Source organism: Stenella coeruleoalba (assembly GCF_951394435.1).
Source record: "Stenella coeruleoalba genome assembly, chromosome: 3".
Taxonomy (NCBI): Eukaryota; Metazoa; Chordata; class Mammalia; order Artiodactyla; family Delphinidae; genus Stenella; species Stenella coeruleoalba.
The window spans coordinates 171128791-171145201 of NC_137148.1; the positions used below are offsets into that span (position 1 = coordinate 171128791).

At 56.9% G+C, this 16411-nt stretch overlaps 1 protein-coding gene across 2 annotated transcripts; it reads left to right on the plus strand.

Moving 5' to 3' along the window:
* The first annotated feature begins 913 nt into the window (after positions 1-913).
* Positions 914-16034, plus strand: DAPK3 (death associated protein kinase 3). Of its 2 annotated transcripts, none has more exons than XM_079916289.1 (9): positions 914-1036; positions 2033-2190; positions 8712-9072; positions 9358-9487; positions 9734-9782; positions 10420-10446; positions 11561-11713; positions 12657-12702; positions 13176-16034. In XM_079916289.1, the coding sequence occupies exons 2-9, from the start codon at positions 2129-2131 to the stop codon at positions 13710-13712; spliced, it is 1365 nt and encodes a 454-aa protein (XP_079772415.1). In that variant the 5' UTR covers positions 914-1036; positions 2033-2128; the 3' UTR covers positions 13713-16034. The 2 variants fall into 2 exon arrangements, with proteins under 2 accessions (XP_079772415.1, XP_079772416.1); XM_079916290.1 differs by having other exon boundaries at positions 939-1052.
* Positions 16035-16411: the final 377 nt, after the last annotated feature.

Sequence of the window (16411 nt, forward strand, 5' to 3'; positions counted from 1 at the left end):
GGGAGGATCCCACATGCCGCGGAGCGGCTGGGCCTGTGAGCCATGGCCGCTGAGCCTGCGCGTCCGGAGCCTGTGCTCCGCAACGGGAGAGGCCACGACAGTGAGAGGCGTGCGTACCGCAAAAAGACAAAACAAAGAATCCGCCTGCCAATGCAGAGGACACGGGTTCGAGCCCTGGTCTGGGAAGATCCCACATGCCGCGGAGCAACTAAGCTCTTGCGCCACAACTACTGAGCCTGCGTGCCACAACTACTGAAGCCCGCGCGCTTAGAGCCTGTGCTCCGCAACAAGAGAAGCCACCGCAATGAGAAGCCCGCGCACCGCAACGAAGAGTAGCCCCTGCTCGCCACCACTAGAGAAAGTCCGCACTTAGCAACGAAGACCCAACACAGCCAAAAATAAATACATAAATAAAAATTGAAAAAAATATCTCAAGCATTAATGGCAACACCAGACCAATCTCCTAATTTGCATCTTTATGTATTTGGAATATGGTTAGCATTTTACAGAGAAGTAAACTGCCACTCAGGGACTAAAGCAGGCCAAGGGTTAACCTCACGGCTGTCATGCCGGAGCTGGGCCTTGGATTCGCGTTATCTCATGCCCAAGGTAGGCAGGAATAGGGATGCAGGATTTCAGCATCCCGCCTCCCAGCTTCAGGACCCCGGTCAGAGGAGAACGGGCGGGGCGGTCCAGGGGCCGGAAGTCGGAAAGCCAACTTCCGTAAGCTTGACAGGCGTTCATTACAGCCAATCACCTGCGGGAAGCCTAGCCTGTGCCAAAGGCGAGGCAGCATTTTGGTGAGGAGGGCGGGACGCGCGAGGGCCTGGGCCTGGAAGGCGGCGGTGGGCGGGCTTCACGAGCGGCGGGCGCACTGACCAATGGGTGGTGGGCTCCACCTCTTGGGGGCGGGCCCTGGAGGGCTCGGTGACGTCGCACGGGTCGGCGCGTCGAGGCAGCCAAGGCTGCGGGGCCTGAGGACGCGGCGGCGGGCAGCGCGGCTGAGGGGCCGGTTCGCGGCGCGGGGCCGAGGAGGGTGCGGAGCGGGCTCGGTCCGTGGCTGGCGGGTTGGGGGGGCCTTTGGGGATCTTAGCGGGGGGGTACGTTTGGGGACCCGTGGGATGACTGGGCGGGAGAAGAAGCTGGGCCGGGGCCTGTGAGGGGCGTGGCGGTCTCTGGGACGCTGAAGCAGGGACGTCAGGGACTGGGGAGATCTTTGAGGCGTCTCTGAAGGAAGCCGTCGGGGTCTGCCTTGGAGCTTGGGAGAAGGTCGGGGGAGAAGGACGGTGGAGGAGACTCTCAGCTGTGGCCCTTTGAGGAGGCCCGTTGGGAGTGTGGAGACCGGGGTGGGGCCTTTGAAACCTGGAGGGGTGCCTTCGGGGACGGGGGGAGGAAGAAGTTAGCTTTGCTAGAACGGTGGAGGTCAGGGGAAGCAAGAGCGGGTCGGGGCCTTTGGAGGAGCTTGGAAACTATTGTCCAGTTCCTGGGGAATTCAGGATTGGGGGGAGCAAGAGATTACCCACAGCGCTGCAGAGGGTCTTAAGAGACCAGCCGAGGAGGAGGGGTTAGTGGGTAAGGGAAAGAGGGGTTGAGGCCGCTGATGGGTAGGGAGATGGAAGCGTGTTGGAGGTCTGGCAGGGAATCAGGGAGCCCCAGCGTTTGGGGGTGTGAAGAGTGTGGGGAACTTGCAGGAGTGTGTGGGGCTCTGGACAAGCAGGTTGGGAGAAGCCTAGGAGGGGGAGGCAGAAGACGACTGCGGTGCTGTGTGCGGAAGCAGAGATCTGTGGCTGGGAGCTATGGGGGTGGAGGTGGCACAGCTGGGCTAACACTGACCTCGGGGTGGTGTGGTATCTAAATGAGCCGACACATGGAATTGACCCGCCCACCAATTGCAAGTGCTTTCTACAATGACCGTGGAATTTCAGCATGGTGTGATGTTTGAAACCTCTTTTGGGGGAGCAGGTCACTCCATTGACCTAGAAGTAATGGCTGGCATCTCACTCCTTTCTTATTTCCCTGTCTCCTTCTCCAGGGTCACGGCTAGAGGACTCCCTGAGGTCCTGTCCCCCGGGCCACTGTGACTGGGTTTGCACTGGAGTGGAAGGTGCTGGAAGGCAGACCGGCCGCTATGTCCACATTCAGGCAGGAAGATGTGGAAGACCACTATGAGATGGGGGAGGAGCTGGGCAGGTGAGTTCTCCCCTCTGATAGGGCTCCGACCAGGGGAGAGACCCGCTGTGGGGTTTTCTGGGTGTATCTCCTCTCCTGTCCTTTATCCCACTCTCCAAGAAGGGATGAGTCGATATCATGTGCTGTGGGACGAGTTTGGGCTTTGGAGTCAGTCAGTCTGGGCCTGGAATTCTTGCTCTGACATCCTCTGTGCATTTCCTTTGGGGAGAAACATAACTGAGCACAAATGGCACCTAATACGGTGCTTGGAATTGGCGTGAGAGCAGTAGATGTTGGCAGGTTTTGTTGGTGAGGGTCTGTCCCTCTCTTTAATCCTCTCTTGTGGGAGGGCAGTTGAGTCTCCCCGGCTCTCCTACGTTTCCAGGGAAGGCCTCCCGTCTGGGCCTACACCCTTGCCAATGGTTGGCATTCTTGTGGGAAAGAGCGGAGGTTTCCCGATCCAGCCAGCAGCTGATTTCCTGCTGGGCTGGGCCTTGGAGCGTCCCCTGGGAGTGCCCCCTCCCCCCACTCCCCTCAGACCTGCCAGGCACCATCCTCCCCCCCACCCCACAGAGCTTCAGACCTTATTTGGTGAGTTTGTTGCTGGCCAGCCCCATGATGTCACCAGAATGGAATGTAAATAACTGAGCCATAACTGAGCTGTTCATCAGGCCTTTGCTGAGAGAGTGTGTGGGGCTCATTTAGGATTCTGAAGTCCCTCCTTTAGGAATTTCCTCCGATAGAGTGGTAGAGAATGCAGGCCGTCTCCCCACCCCCAAAAAAGTCTCAGACTCTGTTGTTGAAAATGTATTAGGACCTGCTGCTGAGAGTAGTTTGGCAAAAGTCAGCAAAAATACCATGTATGTTCCCTTTAACCCACTGATTCTGCTGCTAGGAGTTAATTCCGTGGAAGTAGTACGTACATGGACCTAAGGATCTAGGGACAGGGAGAGTTGCTATAAGGACTTTCTGTGAGCAAAAGACAGGAAGCCTCTTCAGTGCCTGTCACAGCACCATAGCCTCATCGATGGAATATTACGCAGCCATTAAAAAGAGCCTGAAAAGAAACAAAATTGAGTTATCTGTAGTGAGGTGGATGGACCTAGAGTCTGTCACAGAGTGAAGTAAGTCAGAAAGAGAAAAACAAATGCTGTATGCTAACACAGATATATGGAATCTAAAAAAAAAAAAAAATGGTTCTGAAGAACCTAGGGGCAGGACAGGAATAAAGACGCAGACATAGAGAATGGACTTGAGGACACGGGGAGGGGAAGGGGAAGCTGGGACGAAGTGAGAGAGTAGCATGGCCTTATGTATACTACTGAATGTAAAATAGATAGCTAGTGGGAAGCAGCCGCATAGCACAGGGAGATCAGCTCGGTGCTTTGTGACCACCTAGAACAGTGGGATAGGGAGGGTGGGAGGGAGACGCAAGAGGGAGGGGATATGGGGATATATGTATATGTATAGCTGATTCACTTTATTATACAGTAGAAACTAACACACCATTGTAAAGCAATTATACTCCAATGAAAATGTTAAATAAAAAAAAGAGCCCAGCAACTTGTATAATGCAAGCCTTGTAGGGAGTTTATTTAAATTTTCTAGTAGCTGTGTCAATTTTAATAATTTTTTTAATAATTAACCTTTTTTAAATTAAATTTTAAAAATTTATTTATTTGGCTGCACTGGGTCTTGGTTGCGGCACGTGGGATCTTTGTTGCGGCATGTGGGGTCTTCAGTTGTGGCTTGCGGACTTCTTAGTTGTGGCGTGCATGAGGGATCTAGTTGCCTGACTGGAGATCGAACCCAGGCCCCCTACATTGGGAGCGTGGAGTCTTACCCACTGGACCTCCAGGGAAGTTCTAATTTTAATGATTTTAATAATGTATTTTATTTAACCCAATATGTCAAACTGTTATCATTTTGCTTGTGATCATTATAGAAATTACTAATGAAATAGTTTACTGCCTTTTATTGATGTGCACCTTTGAAATCTGGTGTGTCTTGTACACTCACAGCACATGTCAATTCGAATGGGCTGGACAGCTTCCATGTGGCCAGTAGCTGCCATCTTGGACAGCGCTGCCCTATGTAATGATCCGGAACATTCTTGGAGACACATGAGGTGAAGGATTAATGCCACAGAACACTGTGCATACTGTGCTTCAATTTGTATAAATTACAGATGTTTGGACATCTGAGTCCTGGGCTGTTTTTTTGTTACATTTCCATTCATCTGTGAAAGGCCCTGCCAGGCAGGTACTGTTATTATCCTCATTTTATAGATAAAGAAACTGAGGCTGAGAGCAGGGAAGCGTCTTGCCCAAGGCTATACAGACTAAAAGTGGCCAGGCAGGATTCAGACCTTGAGGCCACGCCCTGCCGGCTGCAAAGCCCAGGCGTGCTGGAGCCAGTGCTGGAACCAGAGGTGGGCGTCCAGCTTCTTCTGCCTGTCTCGAGCAAAGCACGGTCATGTTTCCTTGTCCCAAGAGTCACGGGCTGAATGAACTGGGAGTGAGTTTCTTTGTGCGCCTGTGCAGATGTGTATGGAGGGTTCTTTCCTCCTAATTCAAGTCACCTGGACAGTCTTGGGAAGTAAATGAATCTGTTGTTGGTCATTGTAGACCTCCAGCCTGGCTTCCACGTCATGGAGAGCTGTGTGTGTCTGTATTCGTCAGCTCGGGCTGCTGTAGCAAAGTGCCTCAGACTGGAGGGCCTGAACAGTGGAGGTTGATTCTCTCATGGTGCTGAAGGCTGGACGTCCAAGGTCGAGGTGTCAGCAGGCTTGGTTCCCTCTGAGGCCTCTCTCCTTGGTGTGTAGACGGCTGCCTTCTCCCCATGTCCTCACATTTTCTTCCTCTGTGCATGTCTGTATCCTAATCTCCTGTCCCTATTATAATCTCCTTATAAGGACACCAGTCATACTGGATTAGGACCCACGCCAGTGATCTCATTTGTACTTAATTACCTCACATTTTGAGGTTCTGGGGGTTAGGATTTTGGGGGACACAATTCAGCACCTAACAGTGTCTTTGTCCCTCTTCCCATGAACTCTTTCTTTGTTAGTTTTTTTGTTAGTTCAGCTTGGAATAAAGCTAGAGGGGAGAAAAATCCTTGTATTTGAGAATTAGGCCACACGTCCAGTGCTTAGCAGCGTTCCTGGCACGTGGCGAACACTCAGCCCTCGAAGTTATTACCGTCAGGCGTCATCGTGGGATGGAAGGTGGACCTGGAAGAACTTGCTTGGTTGATGTCGGCAGAGGGGAGGGGGAAAGGCCTTTCAGGTGTGGGGAATGTTAGCTAAGATGTGGAGGTGGGGGCAAGAGCATAGCGTGGATTTCTGAGCGGGGGGCGAGGCTTGATCAGGGACACTTGACACTTCTCGTCTGACCTGTGCTCTTGGCTTTTATACTAGTGTTTGAGTGTCTTGTTGCTGCTGTAACAAATTACCAGAACTTAGTGGCTTAGAAGAACACCCATTTATTATCATAAAGGTCTGGGAGTCAGGAGTCTAAAATGGACCTGCAGGGCTGGTCCTTCCGGAGGCTCCAGGGCAGCATTGGTTCCTGCCTTTTCCAGCTTCTAGAGGCGCCGCATCCCTGGCTCGCAGCCTCTCCTGCATCCTCACAGCCAGCAGCGCAGCATCTCCCATCTCGCTCTGCCTCTGATCCTCCCGCCTCCCTCTTACAAGGACCCTGTGATGACACTGGGCCCCCCAGGGAATCCAAGGTCATCCCCATCTCAGGGGCCTTAACTTAATTCTGTCTGTAAAGGCCCTCTGCCCCATGAGATGACGTGTCCACAGGTTCTGGGGATTCGGATGTGGACCCTTACTTAGCCTACCTTGGTTGGTAATAATTTGCACTCCCCACCTTGATCCTCACCTGCCTGAGTGTGCTCGGAGCATGTCTGCAGTGGTCTGCCGTGGGCGCCTTTGTGTCTTGATGCTCACGAGGGCAGCGCTTCAGGTGTTTGCTGGCTGCAGGTGGTCCTGGGCATCCCAGTGAGGTCCACTTACTGGGACACACCCAGTTGGGTCCCTTGGCTTTTCTGAGGGCCCTGCTGGCTTGGCAGAGGCGCCCCTCACTCGTTTCTCGTTCTGTCTGGCCTGTCCTCCCTGTGCTGTCACCAACTTAAGAGACCCCTCCTGTCCCCAAGGCCCGTCTGCACAATTCCTTCCTCTGCGTGCTCGTCCCCCATTTCCATAAGATGTCACGTAGTCACCTAGTCTCCTTTCCCTTGACCCCCAGTGGCGCCTGGTTGATGTTTCTTGTCTGGAATGTGTGCCTTCTGTCTTAGAGTTAGTTTCTCTGCTCACGTGTGTGTTCATGTATCCTCTGGAGGCTGGGGTGCACGACCCATGGCCTTTGGGCCACATCCGGCCCTCACCTAGTTCAGTATGGCCCGCCCACAAACGTAGGATGGTTTTTTCCTTGTTTAAAGGGTTATAAAAACACACAAGAATTGTGACAGAGACCACATAGCCCGTAAAGCTTAAAATATTTACCCTCTGGCCTTTTTCACTCAGTTCTTGAGTGAAAGCAAGTTAACGTAAGTTCCTAGATAACGAAAGAATACGGACATTGGACAGCTCCCTGGAGTGCAGTAAAGAGAGTTTCTCTTTCTCTTCAGATACCAGGGGTCTTGAGATACAAGTCACACACCATACAATTTACTCATTTAAAGTGTACAATTTAATGATCTTTCGTACATTCACAGGGTCTTACAACCATCACCATTAAATACTTTCAGAACGTTTCCATCACTCCAAAAGGAAACCTCATCCCCATGAGCAGGCACACCCCCATTCCCTCCCCCAGCCCAACAACCAGGAATCCACCTCCTGTGTCTGTGGATTTGCCTGTTCTGGACGTTTCCCACCAATGGAATCACACCCTGTGTGTCCTTCTGTGTCTGGTTTCTCTCACTGAGCATTGTGTTCTCAGGGTCCATCCACGTTGCAGCGAGTGTCAGTGCCTCTCTCCTCTTCATGGCTGAGTGATGTGCCCGTGTGTGGAGGGACCACATTTTGTGTATCCATCATCCGTTGAGGGACATTTGGGTTATTTCCATCTTATGGCTACTGTGAATAATGGTGCTGTGCACATTTGTGTGCAAGTTTCTGTGGAGCGATGTTCCTGGGTCCGATGGTAACTCCATGTTTCACCTTTTGAGGAACCGCCAGACTGTTTTCCACTGCGGCTGCCCCGTCTCACACTCCTGCCAGCCATGCACCTGGGTTCCGGTTTCTCCACATCCTCACTCTTCTCTCTTGTTGTGAAAATGTGTGTACTTCTTTCACTCTGCCTATTGAATAAGAAGCTCTTTTTTTTTTAAAGTGATAGACATCCTTTTATTTATTTATTTTTTGGCAGAGCCGCATGGCATGCGGGATCTTAGTTCCCCGACTAGGGATTGGCCCCGTGCCCCCTGCACTGGGAGCATGGAGTCTTAAACACTTGCGCTCCAGGGAAGTCCCTGAATAAGAAGCTCTTTTGAACTCAGTGATTTTTTATCTTTTCTTAGATTTTAAACAATGATGAAATAACGCTGTGAGAAGTTGAATCTTATAGAGTCATATCAAATAAAAAGTAAAAACCCCTTTTCACTGCCCTCAGTCGCGCTCCTCAGAGATGTCTCTTGCTCACAGCTTGGTGTGTGTCCTTCAGACCTCTTTTCCGGCATCTACACACATAAACATACCTGTATAGGTGGGTACAGCATGTACCTTTTTTACCCAGAAAAATCTTGTTCCTTGTGTTATCCTGCAGTTGTCTTCACTGAGCCGGTCTTCATGGGTATCTGTCTTTTCTTTTCTTTTTTTAAAATTATTTTATTATTTTAACTATTTATCTTTGGCTGTGTTGGGTCTTCGTTGCTGTGCATGGGCTTTCTCTAGTTGCAGTGAGCAGGGGCTACTCTTCGTTGCGGTGCACAGCCTTCACATTGCCATGGCTCTTCTTGTTGCAGAGCACGGGCTCTAGGCACGCGGACTTCAGTAGTTGTGGCACACGGGCTCAGTAGTTGTGGCTCGCGGGCTCTAGAGCGCAGGCTTAGTAGTTGTGGCGCACGGGCGTAGTTGCTGTGCGGCATTTGGGATCTTCCCAGACCAGGGCTTGAACCCATGCCCCCTGCATTGGCAGGTGGATTCTTAACCACTGCACCACCCAGGAAGTCCATGGGTGTCTTTCTGGTCAGCACGTGGAGAGTCGTTCTTTTCCAAGACTGCGAAAATTCTGCCTGACTTACCATGATGGGAGTCCAGCTCCCTTTTGATAAACGTGGAGCTGTTTCTGTTCTTTCACTGCTGCAGAAACGCCAGGTAGCCACTGTATTATGCACCAATTTGCACTCGCGTGGGAGCACCCCTGCTGGGTGGGGTGCATTCTCCAGCTGGTGGGGTGCACCTCAGCATGGCGCCAGGAGCTGGGACGAACTGTCCCAGGAGGTTGCGTCATCCGAGCGCGGCCTGGTCCCAAGAGTCCTGTGTCCCTCTCGGCGCCCACTCCCCACTCTCCCCTCCCCCTCTGTCCCTGCAGCGGCCAGTTTGCGATTGTGCGGAAATGCCGGCAGAAGGGCACCGGGAAGGAGTACGCGGCCAAGTTCATCAAGAAGCGCCGCTTGTCGTCCAGCCGCCGGGGGGTCAGCCGGGAGGAGATCGAGCGGGAGGTGAACATCCTGCGGGAGATCCGGCACCCCAACATCATCACGCTGCACGACATCTTTGAGAACAAGACCGACGTGGTGCTCATCCTGGAGCTGGTCTCGGGCGGGGAGCTCTTCGATTTCCTGGCGGAGAAGGAGTCGCTGACAGAGGACGAGGCCACCCAGTTCCTCAAGCAGATCCTGGACGGCGTCCATTACCTGCACTCCAAGCGTATCGCCCACTTCGACCTCAAGGTAGCCCCGCTGGGCCCTCAGGACGAAGCTGGGGACCAGCCTGACCAGGGAGGGTGAGGATGGGGGCCGAGAGGGTCCACCTCCCCTCGGCACAGGATGTCCTTGCCTGGGGCACTGGGGAGACGGACTGGCTCAGGCCTGGACCTGTGCGGGGTCAGCCTGCACAAACCCTGCATGCTGGGATTGGGAGGTGCTCAGGGACAACCTGGTGCTGTTCCCTGAGGTGGCGGGCCAGCAGCAGCACTGCCTCCCGCCCAGCACCCTGCCTTCCCGCCCTGCCTCCAGCCAGAGAACATCATGCTCCTGGACAAAAATGTGCCCAACCCGCGGATCAAGCTCATCGACTTTGGCATCGCCCACAAAATCGAAGCAGGGAACGAGTTCAAGAACATCTTTGGCACCCCGGAGTTCGTGGGTAAGGCCCGGTGTGGGCCTTGGGGGCACTGGAGGATTTCCAGCTGGCATGGGGTGAGGCACGCCCACTGGCCTCAGGTTTCCCTTCCTGGCCCTGGCGCTGGACACGGGGAACTTAAGGCCTGGCGTTGGTGCTGTCACCGTCCCGGCTTTCCCTGCCGAGGGCCAGCCTTGCCTGAGTGGGCACTGTCCGCTGGTTCCCCCTTAGCCATACCCGGCACCTGACCCTGTCTCCCTGTCTCTGCAGCTCCCGAGATTGTCAACTACGAGCCCTTGGGTCTGGAGGCGGACATGTGGTGAGTGGGGGGCGGCGGGCCCAGGGCTGCCCTTGTTGCTTCTCCTCAGGGCATCCCCCATCTGTCCCCAGGAGCTGCTGGTCACAGCCGCAGGCCGGGGTGTAGCCTGTTCTCCTGGTCTTGGAGCTGTGGGGCAGGGGCAGGACAGACTGCTGCCTTAGAACAGGGTTGGCCGACGACCCAGGCCCATGAGCTCGGAATGGTTCTCACGTTTCTGGAGGGTGTTAAAAACACACAAACGTGTGGCAGAGACCATCTGTGGCCCCCAAAGCCCCGCTCAGCGTCTCGCCCTTTAGAGAAGGAGTTTGCCAGCCCTACCCTCGGCCACAGCAGCCCCGTCGAGGGCCCCACGTCTGTGGTGCCTTTGGGCTCTGTCCACACCGCCCCGACCCCGGCCAGTTTGAGCCTGAACAGGCAGGTGTGGTCAAAGGTGCTTCCGTGTCCAGTCCTGAGACCCTCTGAGCAGAGCGAGGGCCTTGCTGGGGGCTGTGCAGCCCCTGGAGGGAGAGGGTCCCTGGGGCTGATGGGCCTGCTGCCGACTGGGCTCTGGGCCCCCCAGCCCCCTTGGGGCTCTGGGGTTGGGGTGCTGTGCCCCTGGCTGAGCTGACCCCCATCTCTTCTGTGTGTTCTCTTCCAGGAGCATTGGCGTCATCACCTACATCCTGTGAGTACCTGCTCGGCACTTCCTGCCCCCTCCCGGGGCCCTGCTGGGTCAAGAGGAGGGTAGGGAGGCTTCTGTGTGGGGACAGCAAGTGGAAGGCAGCACCCTCAGTTCTCTGACGTGTCGCGGCACTTGGGAACTCTGGATGGATGGACGAATGCATGAGTGAATGAATGAATTTGTGCAGGAGAGAGAGGTGTGTTCAGGAGAGTTCAGAAGGTAGGGCCTCATTGTGTGAAACAACCGTGCAAGGCCCTGGGCCGGGACGGCATGTCCCCGTCATCCTCCGGCTGGCAGCTCCTAGGCATGGTGGACTCAGTCACGGGCCTGTTGGAGAGTAACTCAGCCTCCAGCCCCTCCCCTTCCTGGAGGTCAGGGGTGAGGATGAAAGTTCCATCACTGTAACCCCACTTGCTGGTTCCCTGGCCACCGGCCCCCTCCTTAGGGCCGTTCCAAAGTCACCTCAGTGGCATCAACTCAGGTGTGGTTGGAGGGGGCTTGTTGTGAACAACAAAAACACTCCTTTCATCTCAAACCCCGAGCTGTTTTAGGAAAGGGAACAAAGACCAAATATTACAACAGAAGATGCTGCCACCTTGGGTTTTAGGAAATGACAAGGGTTTTTGGATCTGTGTACTGAGGATTGGAGTGAAGACCACATATACATTTGTCACCCTAAGTCACAGCATCACGTACCCATAACCTCACAGTGTGGTGCTGTGGCCTCAGTGCAGCATGTCTGGAAGACACGTGACGTCTGCAGTGTCGGCCAGGACTCCCCGCCACCTCCCCCCAAAGTTAGCCGTTTTCCCTCTAACTACTACACGCTTCAGGGAAGTGCTTCGAGGCTGTGCGTCTACGTAGCTGCCTTGAGATTCTGCAGAGATTTTGCCCACTCGTTTCAGCACCCCTCACTGGCTGGGCAGTGGATTTTCACTGCCTCTGGTTGGAGGCTGGGCACAGTTGTGGTTGGTGGCCCGGGGCCCGGCATCGCCCTTCCTCCACGTCTGCCCCCTTTATGGGCATGGCGGAGTCGGGTGGTGGCCTGGGCAGTGGCCTTGTTGTGGGGTGACTGCAGGGATGTCCGGCCCCACTGAGCCCGGTGTCCGCCTTCCAGTTTGAGTGGCGCGTCACCATTCCTGGGAGAGACCAAGCAGGAGACCCTGACCAACATCTCGGCCGTGAACTACGACTTTGACGAGGAGTACTTCAGCAACACCAGCGAGCTGGCCAAGGACTTCATCCGCCGGCTGCTCGTCAAAGACCCCAAGTAGGAGCGCTGGGCTGGGCAGGGAGGGCCTGGCAAGGCCCCCAGGATGGGCGCTCTGGCCGAGGACAAGTAACACATCCGTCCGAGCCGCCACCTTCCTGTTATTGGGAATTGGGCGCGGCTTCTGCTTTGGGCTGGAGATAGCACAGAGGAGTTAGGTCGGCCCTTTTTTTTTTTTTTTTTTTTGCGGGTACGTGGGCCTCTCTCTGTTGTGGCCTCTCCAGTTGCAGAGCACAGGCTCTGGACGTGCAGGCCCAGCGGCCACGGCTCACGGGCCCAGCCGCTCCACGGCACGTGGGATCTTCCCGGACCGGGGCACGAACCCTTGTCCCCTGCATTGGCAGGCGGACTCCCAACCACTGCACCACCAGGGAAGCCCGGTCGGGCCTCTTAAGAAGCTGTCCTTAAGCTTTGAATGTGTGGCCAACGTTTGAGATAGGAGGTTTTTTATAAGATTCCAGATTACTATTTGTTTTTTTTCCTAGAAAAAAAATCTAATTGTGCTGGCAGCACGGAGCCTTCATTCACACAGAGGTGCTCCCGTGGGCCACAGTCCTCCCCAGCCTCCTCCTATAGGTGCCTGAGTTGTGAGACCCCAGTGTTAGGTGTCAACACTGTGAATGAAACCCCTCAGAAAACATGGAGACCCTGGAGTCCGCACCCCCAGTCCCCTTGATGGGCTCCTTGTGGTTGGCCAAGCAGAGTGGAAGCTCTTCATGGTGCCTGTATTTTCACGGTCATTTCAGGGACTTGCTGCTGGGCTGGAGGGTGACTTTAGGGACTTGGGAGGGTCCCCAGGGGTGGGTGCCTGAGTCAGCCACAGGTGGGGCTGAGAGCCAGAGCTGCAGCAGGGAGAGTATGGCTCACCCCTTCCTGCTGTCTGCGTTGGGGAGGATGGTAAAGTGGCCCACGTGCAACTAACTAAGGTTGGGGGCTCTTCCAGGAGGAGAATGACCATTGCCCAGAGCCTGGAGCATTCCTGGATCAAGGTGAGGCAGTGGGGCTGCCCCCACGTAGGCATGGCAGGTGTGAGCAGCCCCTGGCATGGGGGAGGGTCCCCAGGGGAGCGGACCCGGACGGTGTGGGGTGCGAGGTGTGCATGGACGTGGTGTTGGAGCCATCTCACGGAGGCGCCGGCTGGAGTCCACGGCCCCTCTGCACGTAGCAGAGCTCCCTCCCCAGAACTTCCCAGAAAGGGGTCACCTCCAGGCCCGGGTTAGGGTTGGCAACCTCTGTAAAGAGCCAGAGAGTAAATGCTTTTGGCTCTGTGGTCTGTGGCACGGCCAGGTAGTCTGCCATCCATTCTCGGCTCGGCTGTCAGAGCGTGGAAGCACCAGGAGCACGTGTACGTGAATGGGCAGGGCTGAGTGCCGACGAAAAGCGAGCGGAGGGCCGGGCGTGGGCCGGGGGGGTCTCCCCCTGCCGGCCCCCCAGTCCAAGGCACCCTCCCCTCCCGCTGCAGGCGATCCGGCGGCGGAACGTGCGGCGGGAGGACAGTGGCCGCAAGCCGGAGCGGCGGCGCCTGAAGACGGCCCGCCTCAAGGAGTACACCATCAAGTCGCACTCGAGCATGCCCCCCAACAACACCTACGTCAACTTCGAGCGCTTCTCCAAGGTGCTGGAGGAGGTGGCAGTGGCCGAGGAGGGCCTGCGTGGGCTCGAGCACAGCCGGCGCCTGTTCCACGAGGACATCGAGGCGCTGACGGCAATCTACGAGGAGAAGGAGGCCTGGTACCGCGAGGAGAACGAGAGCATCGGCCAGGACCTGCGGCGGCTGCGCCAGGAGCTGCACAAGACGGAGGCGCTCCAGCGGCAGGCCCAGGAGGAGGCCAAGGGCGCCCTGCTGGGGGCCAGCGGGCTCAGGCGCCGCTTCAGCCGCCTCGAGAACCGCTACGAGGCGCTGGCCAAGCAGGTGGCCTCCGAGATGCTATTTGTGCAGGATTTGGTGCGCGCCATGGAGCAGGAGAAGCTGCAGGGGGGGGAGTGCAGCCTCCGCTAGGGCCGCTCGGGGCACAGTGTCCTGCACCCCGGGGGGAGCCCCCCGTCACCCTGGTGTGGCCCTGGATGCGCTCCACATGGCCCAGGAGTCCACGGCTGAGGGGAGGGCTTCGGCCCGGCTCTGCACCAGGAGGATGTGGCTGATGTGGGCCTTCTCTGTGCAACCCGAGTCTTCCCCCCACAGGCCCCAGCTCAGCCCCTCCCTCCTGCATCTCGACTCTGGGGGCTTCTGGGACAGCATCACCACAGGAACTCTGCAAGAGGTTGACACCACCAAGGCAGCTCTGGCCGTGGTGGACACAGATGCCTCACACGTGGCAGGGTGTAGGGGTGGCAGCCTCCATGTGCAGGGCCTGGGTCAGCGGCTGCAGGACCTCCATGTGGTCTGAGTGCTTGGAGCCTTGGTGTGGGGACGGGGGTGTCTGAGTGCCCTGGGCTCGCCCCTGGGGCTCAGACTTGGAGGGGCCTCTGCTCGACACCCCGGCTCCTCCTGTTCTGGAGACGGATGGCTGCTCCTCCAGGGTCCGTGGTGGAGGTGGTCTCTGAGCCCAGCTCTTCAGATACCCCAGCCCCTCGCAGGGCCCCCAGCCTGGGGCTGGGCACCAGGGCCAGAGCTGAGGAGATGACGCAGCCCTCGAGGAGATGTGGGTCTAGGGGTTGTACTGGGGGCAGTGTGTGGCAGGGCACAGCGCCTGGATGCAGTAAAGGAAACATCTGCAAAGCTGAGTCTCCACTCTCTCCCTGAGGCAGGCCCGCTGGGGGCCGGGAAGGGGGGAAGAGCTGTGGCCGCCTGGAGCCTCCTGCAGCGGCAGGCTGTGGAACCATCCCCTCCTCTCCAGCTCCCTGTCAACGCACAGCGCTGACTCTTCAGCGGGGGTCCCACCCACTGCCCTGCCCCGTGTCACTCCCTCCCCCAGTGCTGCCTTCAGGACAGCACCTCTCGGGTGGGCCCCACGGAGTAGCTGCTGGAGGCCCGTGTTCCCAGCGTCCCCTCCCTGGAGAGCCCCAGGGCCCCTTACAAACGCCCCACCCCATGCTCCGTGCCGCCTATTTGACTGCCTCTGCTGGCCTGGTGTTTTCAGGGACTCCCTCTCCGGTGGAGGTGGAGCCTTGGAGGTGGAGCCTTGGCGAGTGCTGGCCTGGACCGCAGGGTTAAGAGGGTTTCAGCGGGCAGTGCCGCTGTGCGCCACTAGGTGCTGCCCTGGAGCGGGTTCTTGCGCCCCAGAGAGAGTGCCCTGAGAGCCAGGCTTCAGTGGAACGTGGGTCTCCGGCTGGTGGCCACTCTGAGCTCGGAGTTCTCTGCTGCTGGTTGTGTTAATTGAGGGACCCCTGTGCAGCCCCCCTTGGCCCGAGAGGAATCCTCAGGACAGAGGCCAGCCCAGGCTGAGTGCAGGGAGGAGCTGGGCAGGCGGGCAGGTACTCCACCTGTGGCCCTGGCTGGGGCTCAGGCCCAGGACCCTGCGGGGACGAGGAGGCCTTGGGACCTAGATGTGGGCTTGGCGTGGGTGGGGGTGGGCCCGCTGTACGCCCCTCGTGAGCTCCACTGCATGACACACACACCTCTTAAGCGTATGTGTGCTGCTCGGAGGCGTGTGTGTCAGCTTAGAGGAAGTGAAGCGTGGCTTCCCTGGCGTCCTGCTCGTCTCTGCTTGGGCCCGGGCAGGGGCGGCCAGCCTTGGCAGTCACCTGGTGCCACGGCCTCTCCGCCCTCTTGTGTCTCCCCCTCTCTGTCACTGCCTGCTCCCACAGCCCTGGGGGGCCTTGGAGGCTGCTCCAACCTTGGGGCTCAGGTGGACTGGGCCTCTTGTTGTTGCCGTGAGGTGGAGGCGTCCAGGCAGCTAGAGTGAGTTTGGAGGGGTTTCCTGTCCCTTGGCTCCTCCTGAGACGCTGCTGGATCACATGTGGGCTGCCCTGCACCGCGCTGGGCCCTCCCGGGGGAGATGTCCTTGCCGCTCCTGCTCCCACTCGCCTCGGCCTCTGGGTCTGGAACGTGGTTCCAAAGAAGGCCCTTCTGACCCTCTTCCTCCTTCCCAGCAGCCTGCTCGACCTTCTGTTGCCTCGTTCCATGCATCCCTCCCCGCACCGGTTTTTTAAAACTAAATTTAGAAAAATTGAGATAATGCTTACTGTACAATTCATCCCTTTTCATTTGTCTGTTTTTGACCAACAACTTCCACTTTTAAAATCTCAGTAAATTTCAGTTTGTCGAATGGTTGGACCCACTCAGGTTTCTCCAGTTGGTCTGTGATTCCTCCACAGCTGTCACCTGGTTATTAGGCCTTCAAGGCAGGGCTCTGAGCAGCAGATCCCCTGATGGTGCGTTGCAAAGCGCGGTCGGCCCACGGCAGGAAAGGGGCACCCAGCATGGATAGTTGTATAACATCAGTAGGCTGTGGTCTGGGTGCCTCTGACGGGAAGGGAGGAGCTTCCGTGCAGTGCTAGAGGGTCTCCAGACCCCGAGGGGGGTGAGCCGGAGGCTCCCTGAAGGCCTCAGGGGACCAGTGAATAGCATTCATCCAGCCGTCATTTCCCCAGTCATGCCAGTTCTGTGGGCCCCACGTCAGGCCCTGGGAGATGGCGGTAGGAGGTGGATACGATGGTCTGTCCCGATAGGGGCAGGGGCGGGGCCCTCACCCATCCAGCCTTTCTGATGGAGACTAATGGGTAGAAACCACGTTTCCCTTTGGACTCACACCTGCC

What these genes read in the sequence shown, in the direction of transcription:
- DAPK3 (XM_079916289.1), top strand. Translation starts at nt 2,129, where the DNA reads ATGTCCACATTCAGGCAGGAAGATGTGGAAGACCACTATGAGATGGGG. An exon ending in GGCGTCATCACCTACATCCT is followed by an intron (nt 10,447 to 11,560) that starts GTGAGTACCTGC and finishes TCCGCCTTCCAG; the next exon opens with TTTGAGTGGCGCGTCACCAT. An exon ending in CTGCTCGTCAAAGACCCCAA is followed by an intron (nt 11,714 to 12,656) that starts GTAGGAGCGCTG and finishes GGGCTCTTCCAG; the next exon opens with GAGGAGAATGACCATTGCCC.